At 41.6% G+C, this 20,385-nt stretch overlaps 1 protein-coding gene across 4 annotated transcripts; it reads left to right on the top strand.

Annotated features, from left to right (window-relative positions):
- Positions 1–2,848: 2,848 nt before the first annotated feature.
- On the top strand, positions 2,849–19,061 carry sin3aa (SIN3 transcription regulator family member Aa). 4 transcript variants are annotated; one of them, XM_074677457.1, is made up of 21 exons: positions 2,849–2,905; positions 7,468–7,684; positions 7,879–8,061; positions 8,292–8,398; positions 9,321–9,615; positions 9,718–9,966; positions 10,131–10,283; positions 10,391–10,546; positions 10,637–10,726; positions 10,936–11,054; positions 11,150–11,360; positions 11,545–11,661; positions 11,787–12,025; positions 12,228–12,411; positions 12,493–13,069; positions 13,304–13,473; positions 13,562–13,735; positions 15,864–15,956; positions 16,403–16,497; positions 16,749–16,941; positions 18,048–19,061. In XM_074677457.1, exons 2-21 carry the CDS (start codon positions 7,499–7,501, stop codon positions 18,276–18,278), a joined length of 3,822 nt encoding a protein of 1,273 aa, XP_074533558.1. In that variant the 5' UTR covers positions 2,849–2,905; positions 7,468–7,498; the 3' UTR covers positions 18,279–19,061. The 4 variants fall into 4 exon arrangements, with proteins under 4 accessions (XP_074533558.1, XP_074533555.1, XP_074533554.1 ...); XM_074677454.1 differs by having other exon boundaries at positions 10,131–10,301; XM_074677453.1 differs by lacking the exon at positions 2,849–2,905 and adding an exon at positions 5,126–5,347 and having other exon boundaries at positions 10,131–10,301.
- The last annotated feature ends 1,324 nt before the right edge of the window (positions 19,062–20,385 follow it).

Raw genomic sequence — 20,385 nt, 5'->3', positions numbered from 1 at the left:
CTTAGCTGTGAGCTAGCAACTATGAGGCTACATTTTTTCTCAGCTGTTGGTGGAGACTGAAATGAGCAAAGCTGGCTAGTGAGATAAAAGGATTGAATTCAATTTCCACAGTTTCAGATTGATGATTTTTCTCTAAATGGCTCGCAGTCAGGGTATAATAACAATCTTGAGTCAGCTAACTAAAGAGTGGAGAAATGTAACTCATCAGTTTGCTCTTTTTAGAAAGCAGAGAAGGTTAAATACGAGTAGACATTTATAATTTAGGTCACATCAAAGTAAAATACTACAAACACCAAGGAACAGAGTTTGGTTTTTGGAGAAAGTAGTCTTTTATACTCTGAAATTGCTTTTGCCTCTGGTCTCAATACAGTGTACCAGACAGTCTATGCAGGAGTAAATGGTAAACAGAATTTCAAGCTCTACACACATCCTTTATAGGCAAAACTAAACTATATCAAATTACAAGGCTAGGTAATGATTACTGGTCATTTCAGCTGACAACTCAAGGTCCAAAATATAACTTTGGCCTTAAAATACAGATATGGTGGTTGCAGTACGACTCCTACACTGTTGTATACACTCAGCAATAAGACTGAATTTAGTCAAACCGTGGGGTTTACCACCACACCAAAGGCATTGGGAGATGTGTCCTCCCAGTAAGTCTGAAACTGTGGAAGCGTGCTGGGAGCTGAACAAAGTGTGGGTAATTCCCTCTCAACAATGAGATCTTTCTGTGGCTTTGGATATAATGTTCTCGGGGCAAATTACTGCACTGTATTGCAGCAATATATCTTACTCAGAGCAGTGTAGTTGTCTTTCTTCCAAGTAATAAAAATCTCATCCTGCCCTAAGGCTGAATAATATTTTCTGGCTAAAAGACAACCATGCAATACTAAAGAATGCAACCCAATGCTATGCAAAAATTCTATTTATGCTGTTTTCTAACAACTTCCTCCAACTCAAGACTGCCACCTGTTGTCAGTCTCATCAGGGGTCACATGTTGTCAGTGATTCTTCAAAGTGGCAATTTTTAAGCACATTATCCAAAAAATTTCAAACACATGTTGTAAAAAGTCCTAAATGACCAGATGGAGCGACTACAGACTAATCAACAAACAGAGACTTGACATTTGAGATCTGAGACCTTTAATCAAACACTTCACTGTATCAGAGAACAAAGGTACATGTAATTACTAGTGCTGAGCCTTTCATTTAATTAGTCTAGACCTTCAAAACAATAAATTTTAACTGAACTGCAAAGTTAAGTTTTCCACTTTTAGCTGTTTTTGAGAGTCATAAAAGCATGTCTTGATAGAATAAAATAAACAGACATTCCATTTTTGTAAATATCCCAGCTTTCAGTCAATGATTACAACAGGGGTTGTCTCACATTCATCTCATGCTGAACATTTTTTTTGAGTATTTTGAGGATAGGTGGAGAAAATAATTAAAATCGTACTTTTTTAAATGCGGTCGTTCAACAACTTCCATCTAAAGTACATTGTGCAGCTAGTTAGAAGTTGAGGTAAAATTTAAAATACTGTGTTTGGGAAACTAACACAGCCCTAAAGTTTTTGTCGAAGCAGAAAGAAAAAAAATATATTTTGGACCTTATTATGGGCTATCCCAACATTGCAAGAAATTATAGTTACACAACATTTAAGATTGTTTAGCTTCTTATTTAATACATCAACCTTTAATTTGTACTAGTTTACAGCACTGCTAAGTGCTATAACAATAACAGTATCAAAAAGTTAAATAGTTGTGCTAAAACTAAATAAATTAATTAATCTAAGTAAAAGAACCTAATTGAGTTGTTACGAATTCAAAAGTTATTTTTTTCTTTAGCTTTCTTAAGCATTAAGATAAAGAAGTGATCATAATCATTGTGCTGCACTATTATTGGGTGTAACAATAAAACATGGATGATGTATAATGACTGTGTAATAACTTTTGTAACTTTGTAATATGTGGACCTCTTCTCTGGCTGTGTGTGTGCGTGTGTGTGTGTGTGCGTGTGTGTGTGTGTGTGTGTGTGTGTGTGTGTGTGTGTGTGTGTGTGTGTGTGTGTGTGTGTGTGTGTGTGTGTGTGTCTGTGTGCATTCTGGGATGGTGGCGGTGGTGGGACTGGGGTAAGCCACTGGGTTGTGGAATTTCTCTTTTGTTTGCATTGTATTGTTATAACAATGTCAATAACAACAACAACAATAATAATAATAATAATAATGATAATAATAATGTGCATATGTAAGCTTTTTATTCTATTCTGTTTTATAGAATAGAATAGAATAGAATAGAATAGAATAGAATAGAATGTTCTTTTATTGATTCCCACTGGGAGAAATTGTTCTGCTACAGCAGCTTAGTACAAGGAAGTACAATATGCAACAATATAATGAAAAATAGTAATTAAAACTTAAAATAAAAATACAATTACAAGAATGCAAGTATTGACAACAATCTAATAGAACTTTGAATACTTAATTTTGGGTGAATTGTTAAAGGCAAATAGAGTGCTGATTATAGAGCTGTTTGAAAAAGTTATTACCAATTAACTTAACCTTATATGACTCACTTTTGAGAGCTACGTAGCCTCCTTAAAAAAACAGGAGTAAACCCAAACAAAGAAGAGATACTTAAGTACAGAAAACAAGTTATTAAACAAAAAACTCAACATCACCTGTTTTCATCCATAGAAAAAAGATGCAGCATGAAGGTCTCTGGTACCTTCTCTGGCTTTATGAAATGGAGACTCACTACCGTTTCCCTGACGCTGCCTCCGTTTTAGCGGGTGATATTCAAAATAAAGTGACGTGAAGTGTAGTATGCGCCAATGCCAGCGGAGGGGGCGTCTCCAACTATTTTGTTACAAACACGAATCCGGAGTAAGGAGTCTTTTTCCTGGGTATGTAACAGCTGCTTAAACTAAATAATACTTACAATAGTCGTGTTATAGCAAGCGGATGACGTGTGTTGTGGATGTGGGGGTGTTGTGCGGTTACTGGCGCCTTTTGTGTCTTTAAATGAAAAGGTGGGAGCATTCGTAGTGGTGGTATACGGCTACAGAAGAATAGCCAAAGACATAACATGGTAAATGGATAAACTGGGGGGCGTCATTTTGTCGGCTGGTAAACAATCAGTCCCCGAGTCTGTGCGCTGGTAATCTGAGGCATCCCACGGTGTGGAAGTGCAAACATTTTGTCTGCAGCGTTGTGTGAGCATGTAACGCTAATAGATCTGTAGGGGGGAGGGAGTTGTTGTGGTGAGGCAGGCTAGACATTTTACTCCCGATTGTTGAAGTAAACAAAGAATAGGCTCGTATGTGTTAACAACTCGGTCATCCAATGTGCAGAAATAACCAGGGCTGTGTTTTTAGTAAGGGGAATGGCGTGGCTCCGCCGTGTTCCCAACACCGCGACGCCGCCGTAGTTCCCGTTTCGTTTGACTTTGGCATTGTTTAGTAAGGGCAACTGGATCAGCTCTTGCCGCCCAGAAAAGATGCAGTGTGGCTCGTCCGTGCCATATTCCCCAGTGTTAGACGGCGATCATGCACGGAGTGAATCTCCCAGCTGATGCGTTTGAGTGCCACGAGCCTTTTGTTTGGAGAGTGCACGTCGACTGACGCGGAGTGCACAGGCTTGAATGATCCTCTTGACCGTGTAACTCGGTGTTGTGATCGCCACAACCCGCACTGCGTTGTCTCACATGCTTTTGCACAAACTTGACCAAAAATCACGATTGATACACTCGTGAAGAACCAAGCATTTTGTCAGCAAACGACTTGCTTCGTGTGTTGCGCAAAGATGCGCGTATTTATGGAGGGGAAACCAGTCGAGAGAGTGGAGTACTATTCGTGTGTGCGTGTGTGTAGTATGTGTGTGTGCTGCAGCCTACGGTTACTGCTTGCTGAATCCTCCGCCTCGGCTGGAGGGAGGAATCCCGGGCTGGTGTTGCAGCTCCGCCTGTCGTGGGCGAGGGTTTATTTTGGAAGTTCCACCTTTTTGGGATTTGCAATGACGGTTGCATGAAATCATTGGCTGAAATGTCTGTAAAGAGGAGGGACACAAGTGTGAAGGCAGACTCCCTCCTCTTCGAAGTCACGTGTCTGTAACTCCAGGAAGTAAGGGGATAAGTACATCGAAAGATCTACGGTAAAATTGAAGTACAAGTATTGTTAATAGAGCACCTGAATTTTCTAGCTTAGATTTTTCAACTGGTCGATTTCAAGATAGCTCTGCATGGTATGTTCCGGACTCTGCCAAAGTCAAGGCATCACATAAACACAAGGCTGCACACTATTGCGGCTCAATGTGGGGTATATTAACCTTTAAAGTTAAAAAGAGTAAAAAAAAATCATTGAATAAGTTCCCTGATAGTTGGGTCATTGCTTTTAAAAATATTAGTACATGTTTGGTGGTATGCAAAATCTGAGTCACTTTCTTGCAGTGTACGTAATGGATGATTGGGGAGAGATACATAGGATGTTCAAAAACAAAACACAAGGGCCAGTAAAATGCAAAATGCATTCAAAGTTCCCCAGTTTATCACATAACTTTTAGGAACTTACTTTTATGACCAAGGGTAAACACTGCACACTTGAGAAGATTAAGGGGAACTTTTGTCATCCCTTGAAGGAAAGAAAGCCTTCCTGTCCGACAAACATAAATTCATATGTCTTTAATTTCAAATTAAGTATTAACTGCTGATATTTTAAAGGAAATGACATCCTGATGTGTCATAACTCATCCCTTAAAAGACTACAGAGCCCTGTCATAAAGCTTTATAGATGCAGAAATGTAGAAAAATTACATTGGGCATCATAGGGCTGGTGAATCTAGCCATGTCTAAGAAAGGCATGTTTTGGGATTACTTTATATTTTCAGACTTCTTGCAAAATCATACTGTTACCTTAAATGCAACACTGTCCACATATAACCCGAGCGGGACTCCTCTCACTGCTGGCATTGTCGCGCTTCAAGTCAAAATGGGTGTGCATGGTTACTGTGCAATAAATCCTTGATTGACAGCTCAGATTCACAACCCGGGCTCGTCGCCCCGCCCATCAGTGGGTTCTCCACACAAACGGACAAATGGCCTGCTTGGTGGGCGGGGCTGTTTGCGAAAGCCCCGCCCATTGCTACAGCCAACCGAACGGAGATTGTTTTCCTCTCGGGGAGATTTTCACTTTGCAGCCCCATAGCTTGAATTGTTTATTTTATATCACACGCCACTGATAAGTTGCTTTTAGCACACCCTTCGGTGTCTTTCTCAGTCAGGAAGGTTTACACAATCTTACCGGATAATCAAAGCTTCATTCGGGATCATCAGCTTGCTATTTAGGAGAGGGGTGAGTTCATTCAGCAAGCTAACACAGCTAGCTACCCATCTTTTAGCAGCTGATTTTGGTGAATCAAACAGGGGATCGACCTTCTTTTGCTTGTCAGTCACTTGTGATGAAGCGTCAGATGATTGATAAAACAAATCGATGGGCAACGCTTGCTTTGGATGGCATGTTTCAGCAACAGCGATCGTCAACAGTTAGCTGCATGTGCTTTACTGCTAGCTGTAAACGGTGCTTGGTGTCGGGCTACTCAGGTTGTTTACATTAGCTAGCAGCTAACTGGCAGCCCAGAGCCCCTGATGACCAAACAAGTTGTTTATGTGTACTGGAAAAAAATGCATTGATATTCTTCAAAGTTGATTGGGCTGTCAAACAATCATGAGGTCGTTTGTATTTCTTGCTTACCTGTTTGAAATGGAGGCTAAACTGCTGCTCTCCTGCGCCACGCTCTAAATGGCGGGCGTGGGGTAAAGCGTCGTGCTGTAACTCGAGGTCGGTGCTTGTGTTGCCAGGCCATAAACGGGGTGGTGAATCGCTGCTGTAGGCTAACTTCTGTTAGCACATGACGCTGTACATACTTCTACATCTTTTAACTTAACTACAAACAGCGGGGTCTAGTTTATCTTTGGATGCCTGAATGTCGCGTCCGTTGCCCGTTTTCGTGCAACGGAGACCCTGTTAACTGACGACTTTCAGTCGAATGCGTCTGTGGTTGTCGTAGTTACAACAGCTGTGGAAACACGGAAGAGTGAGGGCGAATACCTCCTACTTCGGTTCCATTTTAACATCAAAACATATCTCTCATGAAGATATTTGAAGAAAAGTTTTAATTAATGGGACATTAAGGTTAACTGTGGTTGTTGTAACGGCCAACACACGGACGCATTCGACCTAAAGGCGATATTTAACGGGGGGACTCTTTTCACTGAAACAGCCGTGACCGTTACGATTGAGAATTTCGAATTTTTTTAGCGCTCTGAAAAAGTTTGACGGTCTAATTAATACTCTTCCACAACCAACTCAGATAACCGATCATCGTTTACCCTTACACGTTATTTGTGGGTCAAAACATAATGAAAACCCCGCACCGTCTTGAGGAAGTTGTGAATGGTGAGCTGAGCTGACTTGTCCCCCCACGTTCACACAGCACCTGTTTGCTGCGTTGGTGACGTAGGGCAGGCTGTGTTCTGTTCTGCAAGTTTTACATTCAGCGCATGTTAACATTTAGACGCAATTCAAGACGTGTTTCTTATTATAAGTCACTGCTCGAGCAACTCACTTTGTTGAAAGTGTGAGGCAGGCATTGTGGGAAAATAAAATGTCAGTGCAGCATTGTACACCTGTTCAATGCCGTTGCCTAATCCACAGTCCAAATAACAAGTCGTTCACAAAGATTTTTTTGTTGCTATCATTTCATACAGACTTAAAAAGAACGGTTGAAACTTTTCCAAACTATGCTTATACAATATACCATTCAAAAGACTATGACCTTGTGGTCTGTCAGTCTGCTTTTCTGAAAATGTAGCCAATGAATAAAGCATGTATTTACTGAACAAAGAGGTCTGTTAGTATTGTAAAAGAAATGGTATGAACTGTAGCTTTCATTCTGCCAACGTATCTTTGGTGATGTTGTAGCTCCATTGTCAGCTTCACAGCGGGGTGAAGCAGCAGGTCTGGTCTGATAAGCACGCCTAATGCACATACTGTATGGTAGGAGAGCTATATCAAGACACGCATAGTCAGTCTGAAGTGACATGCGCAGACTTACCTAGCTCCCTTGGGGCAAAAAAACAAAGCATCTACAAACAATAACATACAAAAAAATCTGGATGCGGCATCAATAGCGAGTAAGAACAGTTCCAAACAGTTAAACCCGTTTTCCCATGCAACTGAAAGAATCAGCTGTCTTAAATGATGTGTAGGGAATGTTTCCTTACAAAGATCTGCAGAATGGAAGCAGCCAGGTGTCAGTGTGTGTTTCTATAAATTTACAGTATAAGTATGATTATTTCCACATGTTCCCAGGCAAATTATTGAAAGACTTCAATAATTTGATGTAATGGATTCTGAAGACTTGACACAAGTCTGCCAGTTTGAAATGGGATCCATATGCTCTCTCTTCCCAGGTCTCTGAGCTCTTACGAGTATGAGTTCATAATGAAGCGGCGTCTGGAGGATCAGGAAACGGTTTTTGCGTCCCAGCAGCGGCGCCTCGCTGGCAACGCGGAGGCTTTCCAGCATCGGGTCCTGGCCCCTGCTCCAGCCCCGGCTGTGTATGAGGCAGTGTCTGACAACATGCAGCCAACTGCAGGCGTCCAGTACTCCGTCCCACAGGGTTACCAGGTATTTTCCTTCCTGTCATATGCATTTTTGTTGATGCTTGATGGTTTTTTTTACAGTGTGGTAGTGGGTTTAGATGCAGGGCTTTGAAGTCACTTGATGACTCAACTTTAAGTTGTCATTCTTTCACAGTGTCAGTTGCTTTCTTTCATTGTCCAAGGCTTTATCTTTATTGCAATGTGTCTCTGCTTTCCCAGGTTCCCACTGTGGCCCAAAACAGTGGTGGGCATGGGCATGCTCCGAGCCCAGCAGTCCACAGTGGGTCCCACCACCACAGCCCGGCAGTCCAGTCCCATGGGCCCTCAGTGATGTCAGGGCACAGCCATACAGCTGCACCTCAGGCTTCTGCACAGGGCCAGCAGCAGTTCCAGAGGCTCAAGGTTAGTTTGGATGTCCTACAGGGTTGTATAAAAACTTGTTGTATAAGAACCATGCTACCAAAATTAGCCGCTTTACAGATCTTGTAAGTAATAGATTAAAACGTTGGTTTAGCTCCGGATTATTTCTGACTTTAACCCCTTCTTCACTTTTCTCAGATCTCTTTTTCATAAGAGTGTCTATTGAAAAGCTGACTAGCAGATCGATGATGTTCCTTCTTTGTTTTCCGAAGGTGGAAGATGCTTTGTCCTACTTGGACCAAGTGAAGCTGCAGTTTGGCAACCAGCCTCAGGTCTACAATGACTTTCTGGATATCATGAAAGAGTTCAAGTCTCAAAGGTGAGCACAATGTTTCATATTACAGAAAAAAATTGTTGTTGTTAAATTGTTAGGATGAGAAGCCAAAGGAAGACAAATTTCTGTTTCAGGAGTAACATTTGTATAAGTTGTATAAGCTCAATGAATACACCATCTTTTCTCAGAGCTGGGACATCAGTGCTTCTGCATTATTTAAAACAAAGTCAAAACATTAAAAGTGACACTAATAATCTGCTCTTTAACAAATGTAGAAAAATAGTCTATATAAGATACTCATTAACCCAGCTTTACGATCAATAAGTCATTACAGATCCATTCACATGTGGTTCAAAATATCTTTTAAAAATTACTTGTTATTTAATCCTGGATAAAATCTGAACTTGTATTTGTATTTTCTTCGTCTTCTTGCTTAAATATCAGAAAACTGTCTCCCCTTGAAGCCTGGATTTTTCTTAATGATTACCATTTTTAAAATATGAGAGTACATTTAGTCTGCTTTTCAAAACATTTAGAGAGACCAGCTCTCTCACACTCAAATTCTCCTGCAGCAAATTCCAGGCTGCAGGAGCAACACACATAAAACTCCTTTTCCCACACTCCAGGGACAGAAAGCAAAACAAGTTTTGTGACTGGGTCACAGAGTGGAGACTGAAGCTTCCAGTATTTTTGGAGAAAATGAAGAATCACCTCTTAAAATAAACAGACAGAAATCTAGCTCTTACTCTCTTTATCAACAAACTATATTAACATTAATAAAAAATAGTATTTTTGTGTTTTTGTAGCAGTCATTGCTGCAGTTGTGAAAGAGTTTTCTTTTTATTTGTTTCTCCAATTTGGAAACAGTTAAACTCAAAATTGAAACTAACTTTTAGGATGACAGCTCCCAAAACCTGGAATTTGCTGGATTATTATTCATTTTTCCCCTTTCAACTTTGTTTTTTAGTATCGACACCCCTGGGGTCATCAGCAGAGTGTCACAACTTTTCAAAGGTCACCCCGACCTCATCATGGGCTTCAACACCTTCCTGCCTCCTGGCTACAAGATCGAGGTCCAGACAAACGACCTGGTCAACGTGACCACGCCTGGTCAGATCCACCACATCACCCCGCACGGCATTTCTGTCCAGAACATCCCCATAACAGGAGCAGCCACCCAACACCCGGCTCAGCTCCCGTCTGCTGCAACCACCACTGCTCCGCCCCTTCTGACACAGCCGACTCCTGCCAAGATGAGCAAGGTGGGAACCAACTCTGAAATGAACAAAAATCAATCACATGATGACAAAGATTGTTTTTATTCTGCATCATTTCATTAAATTCATTCACATTTTGCTCTCCAGCCTCTTCAACCGCAGGCGTTGACCCCGAGCAGTCAGAGCAATCCGTCCATACCTGCGTACACCTCTCCTCGATCCCCGCCCATGCAGCTCCACCCTCCACTCAGCGGGACCCCCACTGGGCCCCCTATTCAAAACAATCAGCCTGTGGAGTTCAACCACGCCATCAACTACGTCAACAAGATCAAGAACCGCTTCCAGGGCCAGCCCGACATCTACAAAGCCTTCCTTGAGATCCTCCACACATACCAGGTCAGTCACAACTGAAAACCTGACTTCAAGCTTAAAGCAACAGTTGCACAGTTTTCTAGTTTTTGCATCTTGATTTTTTTTTATATTTCCCCAATGCAAGTATGAGAAATAATTCAATTTAAATGAATTTGCTAATCCCATAATGCTGTGTTTGTCTGTCACAGAAAGAACAGCGTAATGCAAAAGAAGCTGGAGGAAACTACACACCAGCTCTGACAGAGCAGGAGGTTTACGCTCAGGTGGCGAGGCTCTTCAAGAACCAGGAGGACCTTCTGTCAGAGTTTGGACAGTTTCTCCCTGATGCTAATAGCTCAGTGGTGAGTGGAGCCATGATAGTGAGTGCCTCAGTCCTTCTGTAATTCTTTAAAGCACAGAAAGTATCCACGCACTCTTGTCTAAGTCACTGTTGGTTGTTTTTTCGTAGCTGTTAAGTAAAACCACAGCTGAGAAGGCAGAGTCCGTACGGAACGACCATGGCGGCACCGCCAAAAAGCTGCAGCTCAACAACAAGCAGAGGCCCAATCAGAACGGCTGCCAGATCCGCCGTCATCCAACGCCGGGGTCCACGCCTCCTGTTAAGGTACTAACACACATGCTCATAGACTTCTATTTCTTTTGAGTTCCTTCTATTTCCTGTCTCTTATTTCGTTTATCCGGTGTTGTCCTACAGAAGAAGCCCAAGTTACTGAATTTAAAAGACTCCTCGGTGGCAGAGGCTAGCAAGCATGGAGTTGGAACTGAATCTCTGTTCTTTGAGAAGGTGAGGAAGAAAAAAAGCATGAAAAATCTGTTTTATTAAATGAGTTCTCATCTAGTGTCTTCCATTTGGATGCGCAGGTTTTATAGCAAACAAAATATTGATTGAGTGAAGGTTAAGTTTTGTTTTAAGACAGTTGAAAGAAGAACCATGTCGCACATTTTATACGAGCTTCATTTAGCTCTATGTTATTCTCTGAATTCTCCCCACAGGTCCGTAAAGCCTTGCGAAGTGCAGAGGCCTATGACAACTTCCTGCGCTGTTTGGTCATCTTCAACCAGGAAGTGATCTCGAGGGCTGAGCTAGTGCAGCTGGTGCTGCCCTTCTTAGGGTGAGTCTCCTCAGCTGAACTTAAGTCTCTATTTCTTCCTTCCACACCACTCTGTAGAGTCATTAATATGTCCTCTTGTTGATTGTGTTGCACAGAAAATTCCCTGAACTCTTCAACTGGTTTAAAAACTTCCTGGGTTATCGGGAAATGTCCCACATCGAAACGTACCCCAAGGAGCGGGCCACCGAGGGCATCGCCATGGAGATCGATTATGCTTCCTGTAAGAGACTGGGCTCCAGTTACAGAGCTCTGCCCAAAAGCTACCAACAGCCCAAGTGCACCGGCAGGACTCCTCTTTGTAAAGAGGTGAGACAAAGAAAAGGAAAAGAGGACATCGGAGAGATCTTAGACCCTGTGTCTGAGTTTTTAACTGTTACTGTCACATGGATACATCTTTTGAAGCCACATTGAAGCCTGTTGGCATCGTTTGCCTTCACCTGCAAGTTACCTATGACAAATCCATGAGTTGCATCTTTTTTCCTGTTCTCAGGTTTTAAATGACACCTGGGTCTCCTTCCCCTCCTGGTCTGAAGACTCCACTTTTGTCAGCTCCAAGAAGACTCAGTATGAGGAGCATATTTACAGATGTGAGGATGAACGCTTCGAGGTGAGGAGAAACATTTACGATCACTTGTTGATTGTCTCCTGTGCTGTTTTCTGTCCTGACATGAACACTTTGGTTTACAAAAAGCAAGAGATGTATGTTAAGACCTTGGTGTTGTCTCTCTGCAGTTGGACGTTGTACTAGAGACAAACCTGGCCACCATCAGGGTCCTGGAGACGGTGCAGCGGAAGTTGTCCCGCATGTCTGCAGAGGAGCAGGCAAAGTTCAGATTGGACAACACTCTTGGTGGCTCCTCGGAGGTCGTGCACCGCAAAGCCATCCAGAGGATATACGGAGACAAGGCGCCTGACATCATCGACGGCTTGAAGAAAAACCCTGCTGTGTCTGTTCCCATCGTGTTGAAAAGGTGAGATCAGAAACAAAAAGCTTCACTGCAGCAAAAAGCATGAGAGGAAAAAGTTCTCCCTGAGCAGCGTTTCAGTCTTGTATTTCCATCTGCAGCAGATGAATCTGTCATGCTGTGATGATGCAAAGTAACTGAAACGCACCAACAGCTCTGGTCAAAGATGTGAGTTGTTGTGTTTAACCGAGCCTCCTCACTTCACCAGGTTAAAGACGAAGGAGGAAGAGTGGAGGGAAGCCCAACGAGGTTTCAACAAGATCTGGAGGGAGCAGAATGAGAAGTATTACCTCAAGTCTCTCGATCATCAAGGCATCAACTTCAAGCAGAATGACACCAAAGTGCTTCGATCCAAGTCGCTGCTGAATGAAATTGAAAGCATTTATGACGAGGTAAGTGTCGTTAATTGAAGACGCAGATCAAAGTCTGAAAAATCACACAGGATTCACTCTAAGATGTGTTCTACCTCCCAGCGTCAGGAGCAGGCGTCTGAGGAGAACGCCACTCCACCCACAGGCCCCCACCTGACTCTGGCGTACGAGGACAGCCAAATCCTCGAGGACGCCGCCGCACTCATCATCCACCACGTCAAGCGGCAGACCAGCATCCAGAAGGAGGATAAATACAAAATCAAGCAAATCATCTACCACTTCATCCCCGACATGCTCTTCTACCAGCGGGGTGAGCTCTCAGACGTGGAAGAAGAGGAGGAGGAAGAGGACATGGATATGGAGGAAGGCGCTTCCAAAAAGCACAACGGCGTCCCCGGCAGCGGTAGCCCATCCAAGTCCAAGCTGCTGTTTGGAAACACAGCGGCACAGAAGCTGCAAGGCTGCGATGACGCGTATAACCTTTTCTACGTTAACAATAACTGGTACATCTTCCTGCGGCTGCACCAGACGCTGTGCTCGCGGCTGCTGCGGCTGTACGGGCAGGCGGAGCGGCAGATAGAGGAGGAGGTCAGAGAACGGGACTGGGAGAGGGAAGTGCTGGGGCTGAAGAAGGAGAAGAACGACAACCCGGCAATCCAGCTGAGACTAAAGGAGCCAAGTAAGTAAAACAAGACAAAGTTTAATTCTTGTATTGAAAGCAGAAAGTAAATCCTGTTTCCTGCGACTTTGGTGCCACATTCCACATAACTCACATTCCTCTTTTCCCAGAGAAAATCTGACATGTGTTAAAATGTTTGTAGGCTTAGAACAAACAATGGAGGTTGCAAAAGAAGGGCACACTGTTTTCAGTCCCTTAAACTTTCATCATAAGAAGCATATTTCTCCTCTCTAGTGGACATCGAGGTGGAGGATTACTACTCTGCCTTCTTGGAGATGGTCAGGAATTTGCTGGATGGGAACATGGAGGCCTCTCAGTACGAGGACTCTCTGAGGGAAATGTTCACCATCCACGCTTACATCGCCTTCACCATGGACAAGCTCATCCAAAGCATCGTCCGGCAGGTGGGTTCTACCTCAGCTCATTCCCTCAACTAGCTACATTAAGCTTCTGTTCATCGCTGTTAAACCGCTGTTTTCTTTTTGCACACAGCTCCAGCACATCGTGAGCGATGAGATCTGCGTCCAGGTCACCGACCTCTACCTCTCTGAGAGCATGAACGGAGCGAGCGGAGGAGCCATGTCCACACAGCCCTCACGGGGCACCGCAGAATCCATATACCAGCGGAAAGCTGAGCAGCTCATGTCTGATGAGAACTGCTTCAAGGTAAATACAGGAAGCTCCTGCACAGCAAAACTGAAACCAATTCAATTCTAGTGAAAATTTCTTACTTGAAATAAAAATAAGCCCCATTTGCATGACAAGTCTAAAAGAATGTCTTATTTTGAGCAAGGTTATAATAGTTTTGGATTTGTCATTACAGTTTAGTTTTAATATGTTTTAGAGCATGCGTTCTAGTTTTTGTTTCGTTTTGATTTTTGCAACAAGGCTTAGTTTTAGTTTAGTTTTAGTTTAGTTTCAGTTTAGTTTCAGTTTAGTTTTAGTTTTTTCATACCTTGTTAACCAGGTGCAGGATTCAAAAAGGTCAGAGTAAATATTTTTTAATACTGTTTATTTTCAAGTCCAACATAGTGCTCACTGCTCAGTTAATGCTTATACTGAACTGTTGGCTGCTGCCTTCAACACAAAAAATAATGTAAACTTAATATAAAAAATATATACATAAATTATATAAAAAATAATGTTAACCTAAATTACATAAAATTAATATAAACTAAAATTATATAAAACAATATAATATGAGCTTAAATATTTAGAAACTTGGACTCTAACAAGAAAGACAGACTTAAATACAATTAAAGTCAGACTCACATGCAATTAAACTATTACAGATGCTCTAATTCATTGCTCCATCACGTTTCGTTGCAGCACAGCGCACAGCCAGTCAGTGCAGTAAACAAGCACGTCCCAGTACGTCGCTGTGATGGTGCCGTACAGCACTGACAACTGCCTAAAACTGTCGTAAAATTGGTTAGGAAACGTGTCGGATTAATTTAAATCCTAAAGGCTATTAGCATTATTAGAAACTAAAACTAAGGGCATTTTCTTTATAATTTTAGTTAGTTTCAGTTAGTTTTGTGAACACAAGATACAGTTTTAGTTTACTTATCGTTTCTGTTTTCTTTTTTAGTTTTATTAGTTAGAGTTAACTGCAATGTATTTTGAATTTTAGTTTTCGTTTTTAGTTTCGTTTTAGTTATCTATTATTACCTTGATTTTTAGATACCAAATGGGGCCAGCAGGTGTGTTCAGAATTTCTAAAGGGGAAGGGGCAAAAAAAGAAAAATTGGCACCTACAGTACATTCCCACCATAAAAAGGGCACTGAGTTTGGCATATTTTCAATGGCACTTCAGCCTGTGTTTTTGCCCCCTAGAGGGTAGTTTGTAATGTTTTCACTAGCCAACGGGACAGTTAGTCTGTTTTGCCAGCTATGGGCACTTTAGCTTGTGTTTTTTAACAATTGGGCCACGAGCCACTGCGCCCCAGTGTATGCCGCCGATTAACACATTATTCATATTACAGAAGAGTTGACAAGCAAATGGTTCCTTACCCAACTGATCAATTTTTTGATCTCTCTTCACAAGCATTTCAAGTGTGGAACATTTTCTGGACTTATCAGTGAATTTAACAAAATTGAGTCTGATGGAGGCTTTTTTTACAAGAAATGAGACATAGGCCAGGCTGAGATTTCAGTTTTTGCAGTATAAAGTTGTTGGGAGAGAAAAATAGCACAAAGTTGTAATTAATCCACATATTCCACCCCCTAACAAGCTGAGGCCATGAGGATATCACTCCTTAGTTTTTGTTCACAACCAATAAATCTTCAAACTTTTGTATGAAGTGAAAAAAATCATGTTTTCTGTGTTTAATATATGCAGTGCAGGGAGCAGTTATCTACTCATGAGTGTCAGATCATTTTGTCTTTGGGCCGTTTGAGTTTCTGGTACAAAGTTTGAAAGTCAACAACTTAATCCAATCCATGTGATGTAATCCACATCCAGTTTGTCCTTTAAAGTTTCAATTTAAAGTTCAAAATGTCTTGATTTTAAACAAATAAAAAAATGCATTGTTCCTTGTATCAAAAGGAATCACTTGTTTCAATCAGTGGAAATAAGATACAGAAAAAAGTCCCCCCACTGCAACTGTGGTGGTTTAAAATTTCAAGAAAAAGACAAAGTAATTCCTCTACTGTGTTCCTTTTCCTTGTTCCCTTTAATTAAACACACTCAGTGGCTGCTCCCTGATTTTTCACCCTCACATCCCTCTGGACCTCCTGATTATTTTCATCTTCACACACTGAATTAATTCTCTGCGTGTTGTCGCTTCCTCAGGTGATGTTTCTGAGGAACAGAGGGCAGGTGCAGCTCACCGTGGAGCTGCTCGACACGGAGGAGGAGAACTCAGATGAGCCCATGGAGGCCGAGGTAAGACATTTCAGCAGAGTTTGTACAAACACAGGGAAACTTATATACTTTTTAAGCTGATGAGGCCTTAAACCAAGTTTAGCATTTTATAAAAGCTCATAAAGAGCAAGGCAGGCTTGTTTTAGAAGGCGCTTGGGAAAATAACAAAAAACAATGTTAAAAAGAAAGGTTAGTATTTTGAAATTAAAAAAAACAAAAAAAAAAATGATTTAAGTTAGAATTTACCTTGTGGTTTGCTCCAAGCTGCAAAGAAACCATAGGTAGCCTCCTCATACTAAGTGTTGGTTGTCTGTCAGATCCTGTAAGCTCTTTGAGCATCTTTAACAAAATCACAAAAGTAATTTCAGTTAACACTTGCCTCTACCTGCCTCACCATGCTGGTATCACAAATGCCTTTTTTTTCCTTTTGTGTGTGTCTATGTTTGTGTGTCTGTGTGTGTGTACAGCGTTGGTCTGACTATGTGGGACGCTACTTGAACGCAGATTCCACCACGCCTGAGTTGAGGGAACACCTCGCTCAGAAGCCAGTTTTCCTTCCCAGGTAATTCATCATTTATTCAAATTAACAAATCCTTACCTGTGTTTAACTAGATAGAAAAAAATAAATAAATGAAGTCAGTGTAAATGTATATTGCATCATTTACGAGCAGCACTAAAACATCTCTTATCATAAACATCAAATTCTGAGCTCAGACATGACTCCATTGATTCAGAGATTTAACCAGTTAGTCCTGACTCAGTCCTGCTCTCACCAGTCCCTCACACTTCGTTTGTGTTTACTCTCCAAACCAGGAACCTGAGACGAATCAGAAAGTACCAGAAGGGTCGAGAGCAGCTGGACAAAGAGGCGTGCGAGGGAGGCAAGAAATCCCTGGAGAAGGAGAAAATGGAGTGCATGTTCAAACTAAACTCGTATAAGATGGTCTACGTATTCAAGTCGGAGGATTACATGTACCGACGCACTGCCCTGCTGCGAGCTCACCAGGTATCTGCAGCTCCTTCACGCTCTGAGTTTTTTTCATTTAGTGTGAGCTCTTGTCAAAGGACGGGAGTAACAGTCTTTAGATGAAATGTGTAAGATGAAAAAACAGATACTGCTCACAAATCTGTCAGAAGGAGTTAAAGTGCTAAAGCAGGCAGTAATTTGGCTTAGCTTAGCAGATTTACAGTGTTTGACGGTGTTGCTTCAGGTCTTCTTGTTTTCCAGAATCCCTTATCCCAAACTGTAAGCTAAGCAGTTTAAAAGTAAATTCTGCGCAGATGAGGCCACATTAACATCTTTAATTGGGCTAATATTTATGCTAAAGGACATGTCAAACTGGCTGACACAGTAAAAAGGTTGCTCTGTGGGACTTACTGGTCGCCAGAAAGGGGAGATCTTACACAAATAATCTACCAAGTTACACCAGTGGGTTAAGAATTAAATGCTTGTTCCCTTTATGTCTTTAATGTTTTCTTTTTTGTTTGTTTTTAGTTTTTTTTTGTTGTTGTTTTTTTTATAGCTAACTTAATTATCCATATTGACATGGATAATTGCTGAAAAGTTCATTAATAGGTAGGAATAGGTACCTTTCACATCTGAAACTATATGGTACCAATGCCTGGTACCTGGCAAACAGTATCGGCACTCAACGGAACCAATTTTCAGTACTTTTTTGGGTTTATGTTGTAAAAAAATTTTTTTTAGTAATAAAATTTAAAAAAAATTTCAATTGAACATATTTATTCTTCAATACATAACCTTATAAAGCTGTGTTCATGTACAGCATGGAAAATCACCTACTCTTCCACTCCCTCATAGCCACAAGGATGCATTTAGGAACCTAAACATGGAACCTTTAGATTTTGAGTGACTCAGTTCTCAGTACTTTTGACTGAATTCGGTCAGTACCTATAAAAGTACCTAATTCAGTACCCATCCCTATTAATGGGCACAGTCCCTTTAAATGAATAAATACAAAAGATGAAAAAAAAAATAGGCATACATTTTTCAAGTTTTGCCCGTGCATACATGTTGGATAAGAATGATGAATAAGATCAAGTGAAGCTTAAAAATGACAAAATAACACTCTTGCATCTTCCTTTCCTCAGTCACACGAGAGGGTGAGCACCCGCCTGCACAAACGCTTCCACGCCTGGGTGGAGGCGTGGGCCAAGGAGCACGTCACCCGCGACATGAACGCCGAGACCAACAAGTGGCTGATGGGAGAAGGTCGCGAAGGCCTCTTACCGTGCACCACCAGCCGGCAACCGGAGGTCCTTCACTTCATGAACATCAACAAATACCGCGTCAAGTACGGCCCGCCCAGCAAGGCGCCGTAGCCGAAGAGGAACAGAGAGAATAAGAGAAGGAGAGAGACTGATTTCTCACAGTGTTTGGTCTCAACTCACACAGGTCAGGAGTAGAGGTAGGGACGAGGGCTTATTCATGTGTTTTTAAAGCTGACATGGGAGCACAATTAAGCTAGCTACCGTGTGTGTTGCACCTGGGGCGGCAGGATTACTGATTTTACCAGCGTTTTTAGCTGGGCCCATTTTTTCACAGGGCCTTCAGTGCCAAAACTTAGGAATGGTCATGATCCAGTTGCAGACCTGAGCTCTCACCAGCACTTGGAGCCACTTCTCAAACGTCCCTCAAGCCTTTGTGTTTTTTCAGCAGGGTGACGTGATGAAAACAGTGAGCCTGTGAGGGATAGAGTGGTGCTTTTTCTACTTTATCACAACTGAGCTTTGGTTTCTGGTTTTTCGACTTGATCCATTCGTCCGAAGCCATCAGAATAAGAGTACAGGGACTTCTCGTTGAAAGTGTTATTCTACAGTATCCATGGTGGACAAGTGCACTTATTAAGGAAGAAGAAAATGTGGAATGAGTTTAGTTTCCCAGATTTGAAGGTTTTTGGAGGGAGCACAACAGAGTCTGAGAGATCTGGTTCAGACATTCCTGCGTTACGGCCAAATCACAATAATGTATCCTTCACTAGAAGACGGAGAGGGACTTGTTTCCCTTCTCCAAACACATGGCAGCATTATCATTAGAAACTGTGCCTGGGCTCCAAACAGTATTGTCGGGTTAACATCCGAAAGCACTGTTGCGTTTATGTAAAACACAGAAAAAAAAAACAAAGAAAAGACAAAAAAATTAGCCTCACAACACTGTTTGGTCTCAGACTGTAAAATTGTATAGCTTGTGAATGTCAGATCCTGACATGTATTCCAGTGTATGTGTTGTGTATATATATTATATATAGTTCTATTAACACAAATGATCCTCGCCGCCCTGAGTGTCAACCTTTTTAAACTGCCCTCCGCCAATACACCAGCTTGTACACACACAAACACACACACTCATCGTAGGAGGACTGTCCACATGCCGCTCACTTTGTAAATACACTGTATATAGTCTCAGACTTTTTATGACAGATCTGTGTTGTTGTGCTAGTAATACTTTCCAAGCTTACTGTGGACTTTAGTGATAAATGGCTAAAGTTAGTATGTATATGAAAAAGACAAATGCAAGACCATTTATTACAGTTTTTACCAAAGGGAGTTGATTCTGAGAAATAGCTGTTTTCCCCCTTTGTGTGTTTCTTTGTCTTTTCTTTTTAATTTCTGTAGTAAACATGTGGAAAAGTAGAAATGTATCCAGGTCTTTCAGTTTTTATATAAGAAAATAACATTTTTCTCCTCTGAATGTGACATTTGGTTGGTTAAAATCACTGCCCTCCCCTCTTCCTGCCCTCCCTTTTTGAAACCCAACACCGTCCGAGTTGATGGTGGGACTCATTTCAAAGTTCAGTCCTCAGATGAACAGACTCCACAACTGTCTCACCCCTGTGATGCACGCCTCCCTCTTCCCTGGATAGATTTCTGCTGCAAACTTCACCCCCCCAACACCATATTTTTGATAATGGAAGAAGTCACTCGAGCATGTCTTTAGTCCCTTTATTTAGACATTATTTAAAGTAATAATAAAAACAACATTTGTAGCCTACGGAGCTGTGGAGTTGTTGAGTCACTTTTTTATTCGGGATCTATTACGGTGACAGAGAAGAGCAAGGAAAATAATCTGTTGTCCTTTCAAACTCAGGGTTAACATGCAGACTAGTCTTGGTGTCTTTTTCATGTACAGTATGTATCTCAAGACGACAGAAAACCACAGTCACTCTTTAACAGCTAATCAGCCTGTTAAATAAATAACATGGTGTAAGACAACTAAATATATGCAGACTTAAAATTAGATTTACAATATTTAAATGCTTAAAAATCTTTACATAGTGCTGACTTCCAGACTCAAAAAGTTGAAAGTTTTTTCTCACCAAAGGAGTTTTTAAAACTTTTTTCCGTTTTGAACATCAGTCTGAAGGAGACAACACTCACAATGATTTTTGTTGCAGATGTATTTTTTTGTGCAGGAGGCAGTGACAAGGTT

This window comes from Halichoeres trimaculatus, unplaced genomic scaffold, assembly GCF_033239565.1.
Source record: "Halichoeres trimaculatus isolate MK-OKI-2021-1 unplaced genomic scaffold, fHalTri1.1 fHalTri1_scaffold_10, whole genome shotgun sequence".
Lineage (NCBI taxonomy): Eukaryota > Metazoa > Chordata > Actinopteri > Labriformes > Labridae > Halichoeres > Halichoeres trimaculatus.
The sequence above is the reverse complement of the archived record's forward strand: the minus strand, read 5'-3'. Positions and strand labels throughout refer to the sequence as shown.